The sequence below is a fragment of the Oncorhynchus nerka genome, linkage group LG24 (genome assembly GCF_034236695.1).
Source record: "Oncorhynchus nerka isolate Pitt River linkage group LG24, Oner_Uvic_2.0, whole genome shotgun sequence".
In the NCBI taxonomy this organism is placed as follows: Eukaryota; Metazoa; Chordata; class Actinopteri; order Salmoniformes; family Salmonidae; genus Oncorhynchus; species Oncorhynchus nerka.
In genome coordinates, this window is record NC_088419.1 from 24,461,974 (window position 1) to 24,466,325 (window position 4,352).

The following is a 4,352-nucleotide window of genomic DNA, read 5'->3' on the forward strand; positions in this document are numbered from 1 at the left end:
GGTTAATGAGGTGTTTAAATATCCCTTTGTGATTACACAATCAGTGGTCTACAGAGAGAATGCCCGGATAACAGCATAATTGAAAATATAATTTTGGAATGCAGCATAAGAGCCAATCTTGAATATAGTTTAATTTAAAAACCATTTTGACATGGTGTTTCCATTCCTGGCCATTTGACTGAACCCCCCTTTTCCTTTACAAAGTTGAAATTTTTTCTGTTCCAGTTTCTTGAAGTCCTCTGTTATCAGCACTCAGAGTTCCTGGTTTATCTGTGCTTCAAGAGTCCCAATGGAGCATTTCAAAGGCACTTTGGGATTTTCCTGCAACTAATGTGCTGACTGCAGGCCTCTCTCTTTCTGGTTGATGAGGGGACCGATTGCTCACACTTCTCCCTCTCCTCTCCCTGCAGGTACTCTGGAAGGACATACTCTCACTGCATACGTTTAGATAAGGAGGGGTTCTAAGACATACTGGAGAATGCATTACTTTACAGCTACGTATGCAGTATTACTTTAATCATGACACAGGCATCCTCCTTGGGTGTGATGTGAAATAGCTGTTTTGAGACTTTCTCTGAGGGAATTGTTGTGGTGTACTTTGACTAATGACCCAGTAAGAGAAGTGATGTGTTCCGTAGGATCGAAGTCATTCTCTAGTCTCTTTCCAATCTAATGTTGACATTAAGGATCTATATGCTCTAATGATAATGATCTCCTCACAAATACAATTACCTCATATCTATCTGCCCCAGGGAGAAATGTTCAGTACGCCTATATTGTGTTGATGTTAAGTGAACCTTACCAAAACAGTTATCTATTGTTGGTAATTCAAAAAGATTTCACAATGGAAAGGCAATTTGGCTAAAGCATTTACCATGGATTTCAATGTAATGGATTTATCGTAAAGAAGAGGCCAACATCACAGTGGAAGAGTTTCATAAAAACATTTAAATGTACTTTGCATTGTACATGCAAATGGAAGTTGCTATTGCTCTTCACTTGCCAAATATCACAATTCATGGACTATACAGAATCTGGACAGGCAGTAACATTTTGTGCAAAGAAAATGATTCAAACAAAAACTGGTATTAATCTTTTTATAACATGTAAATCCATATCAACCATACCCGATGCACTGTCACACAGACAATTCATTTTGTTTACCATACAGCAAAATAGTGGTTGGGAGATATTCCATTATTATGGTATCAGATGTCTTTGACCCCTAGTTTTAGCAATTTACCATCAACTATTCACCTGTTATTAATATGACTGATAAATCCATATAAAACATTTAAACATAAATGCTTTTATAAATAGTCAGTATATTTTTTCCAATTCATATAAACACTCCATCTTCTCAAAAATACTTTGCTGCTTCCATAAGCGCATGTTCATGAGAAAAATACAGATCTCTAAACATTAAATCAGTGCCCAATGTCCAACCAGTCTTACAAATAAACAGAAAAAACATACAAACAGAATAGACTGACAAAACATGCACCGTTTGAAATTAGAGTGATTCCCCATTAAGGGCTCTGCACCTCCATATTATCTATTAAGGTGTCTTTGTTCAAGAACTGCAGGTTACGGATGGACCTACACACCCTTAGGTAACTGTCACTCACAGACTGGTTGGCCTGGTTGGCCCGATTCTCGTTATGAAAGGCCTCTCTCTGGAGTTCTACAGACTCCATGCTGTTGCTGGTGTCTGGAAGTGGGTAGTCACTGAGGCTCTGATCATTGAGGAGGTGGTCCTGTGTGGGGACCTGTTCAATCGATCCTTCATCGGACCATCCGTGACCATTGGGCAGGGGCTCCAGGTGTCCGTTGGGAGGCTTCTTCTCAATGTAAGTTTGTCCAGGCAGACTCTCGTCCTTGCTTTGCTCCTCCAGGTCCTGGTAGAGGGTCTTCCTCCTGGTCTCAAAGTACTTGACGATGCAGTAGGTGATGGAGCCCACAGTGTTGACCACAACACCGGCAACAAACAGGCTGGTGGGCTCCACGTCGCTGAAGGCCACCATGCCCACTGTGATGGTGGCGATGCTCTTCACCACTCCCACGAAGCTGGTGGTGACGGCCGAGTTGATGTAGGTGCATTGCAGCGTAGTGAAGTTCATGGCACAGCCGATGACTATGCAGAGGGAGAAGATACCTGAGATGAAGGGGTTACTCCAGCCCGTGTAGCTCCACATGTTGATGGAGTCCATGCTGACAATGGAGCAGATTAAGAGAACTGGAGAGGCCATGATGGCGATGGAGTACTGGGCCGTGAGGGGGCCATATTCACTGTCTGTGCTGGTCTTCTGGATCAAGACCAGGTAGGAGGCGTGGATGATCACAGCCAGGACGCCCGTCACGTAGCCAAAAGTGTCACCCGTCACGTCACCAGATCCTGAGTAAACACAGACACAGTGGTGAGAACAGTAAAAAAAGAAACAATTTGATTACATTAGTTTTTTGGGGGGTAAAACCTATTGTAAGGTATCCTGATGCTCTGAACATTATTCAAAAGTAGTGTGGAGCCACATCTTTAACACACATTCTATCCATATGGATAGGATGTGCGTTTAATGTGTGGTCTAAAGGGGACAGAGCATGATGCTGAATTTTCCTCACCGTAGAGGCAACATTGAGAGCTGTTGCATCTGGATACTTTACCAAAGGGCCGTTTGTAGAAAAACGGTGGTAATCTCTTGTTTTTTTGTTTTATTTTTTACACTAACCCCTTCGTGTATTTGTAATATTATTAACTCTAGGATAGATTATTGCTGTTATGCAGTTTGATCATCAAAACTTACTGCGTAGTATGCACCCTATGCATAGGCTATTTAGAATCAATTATGATGTTTCGTTTCTACTTTACTGTGTAAGTATAAGTTAATGTTATTTGAATAAGTGTAATTTTACCAGCTAAAGCTGCTCCTCCAGTAGTGATGAGCACCGCCGTTATGACCCCCACTGACGGGATACCGTTCTTCAGAACGCACACGCCGATGCCTAGGGTGACCAACGGTAGACACCGTTTAAAAACGACATACATGGGTAGACTCAGTCCTCTGAGAGACCATAGTGTTAGAGTGGACTGTAATGTGGACAGAATACAAACACCTCCGAAGACTTTGGCTAGTTGAAGACTGAACGGAGGTATGTCTACTTTGCCCAGTCTCCTCAGTATCTCCAGTGTAATCGCTGCCAGCGTGCTGGTGAGGCACTGGATGAGAGTGAGGTAGTTGAAGTTATAAGTCGTGATGAGAAATTTGAGTAAAATGTTCAACGATCCCGAGAAAAATCCATGAGCAACAGCGACTGAGATACCAAGTAAACGACCTTTACAAACTTCCATGCTTGCCTTGAATTTCCCTTTACGCAAGAGCAAGAAAATGAAAATATTGGTGAGTCTTTATTGAGCACTCACTCAGTCCCTTTGAATAAAGTGGTGTACACAGTGTACAGTCTTCCTCCTTGAACGCACAGCTGTAAATGTCCAAGTTGTTAATGTCAGGATGTTTAAATGTTTTAATTGCAAGCAGGACCTACAAGCAGGACCTTAAAAGCAAATAGAGGCTGGTCCCAAAACGTTGAAGAGAAAAAAAGCGTGGGTATGCTGACGCGTCTGTTTAAATTTGCAGCCAGACAGCATGCGTTTTTCATCAATTAAATTACCTCATGTTGGAGAAGTTCTAGCTTTCTTTCTTTTGCTTCACATGCTGTTGGAAACAGCAGAGAGAGACCAGAGACTGCCGGAAGAGCTGTTTGGAAAGAACTAAACTACAGTGCGATGTGCATATGGATAAGCCCACCAGTACGGTATATCCCCTCTAGCACCAGAGAGCTGCATGAGCGCAACACTTAATTAAGCGCTGAATTTGCCTTGTGGAATAACACTTTTGCCGCAACAACGGTTACTTTTAGCTCACAACAAAGGGGTCATTCCATGAAACCGGTACGATTTGAGTCACTCTTACCTTTTTATGTATATTTTAAGTTTTGGGTCATAAAGCTTTTTAAAATTAAATGTATATATATATATTTTTTTTTTGTATTATTGTTTTATTTAACCTTTATTTAACTAGGCAAGTCAGTTAAGGACAAATTCTTATTTACAATGACTACATGACCAAAAGTATGTGGACATCTGCTCATCAAACACCTCATTCCAAAATCATGGGCATTAATATGGATATAACAGCCTATTATATACATGTTATAACAGCCTCCACTCCTCTGGGAAGGCTTTCCACTAGATGTTGGAACATTGCTGCGGGGACTTTCTTCCATTCAGCAACAAGAGCATTAGTGAGGTCGGGCATTGATGTTGGACGATTAGACCTGGCTCGCAGTCAGCCTTC

The 4,352-nt window shown here is 41.7% G+C and overlaps 1 protein-coding gene across 1 annotated transcript; it reads right to left on the reverse strand.

The window, feature by feature from the left end:
• Positions 1-928: 928 nt before the first annotated feature.
• Positions 929-3,660, reverse strand: LOC115107293 (solute carrier family 35 member D3-like). Its single transcript, XM_029630680.2, has 2 exons — positions 2,911-3,660; positions 929-2,395 (listed from the first exon to the last, which is right to left on the reverse strand). The coding sequence occupies exons 1-2, from the start codon at positions 3,344-3,346 to the stop codon at positions 1,530-1,532; spliced, it is 1,302 nt and encodes a 433-aa protein (XP_029486540.1). The 5' UTR covers positions 3,347-3,660; the 3' UTR covers positions 929-1,529.
• Between the last annotated feature and the right edge of the window lie 692 nt (positions 3,661-4,352).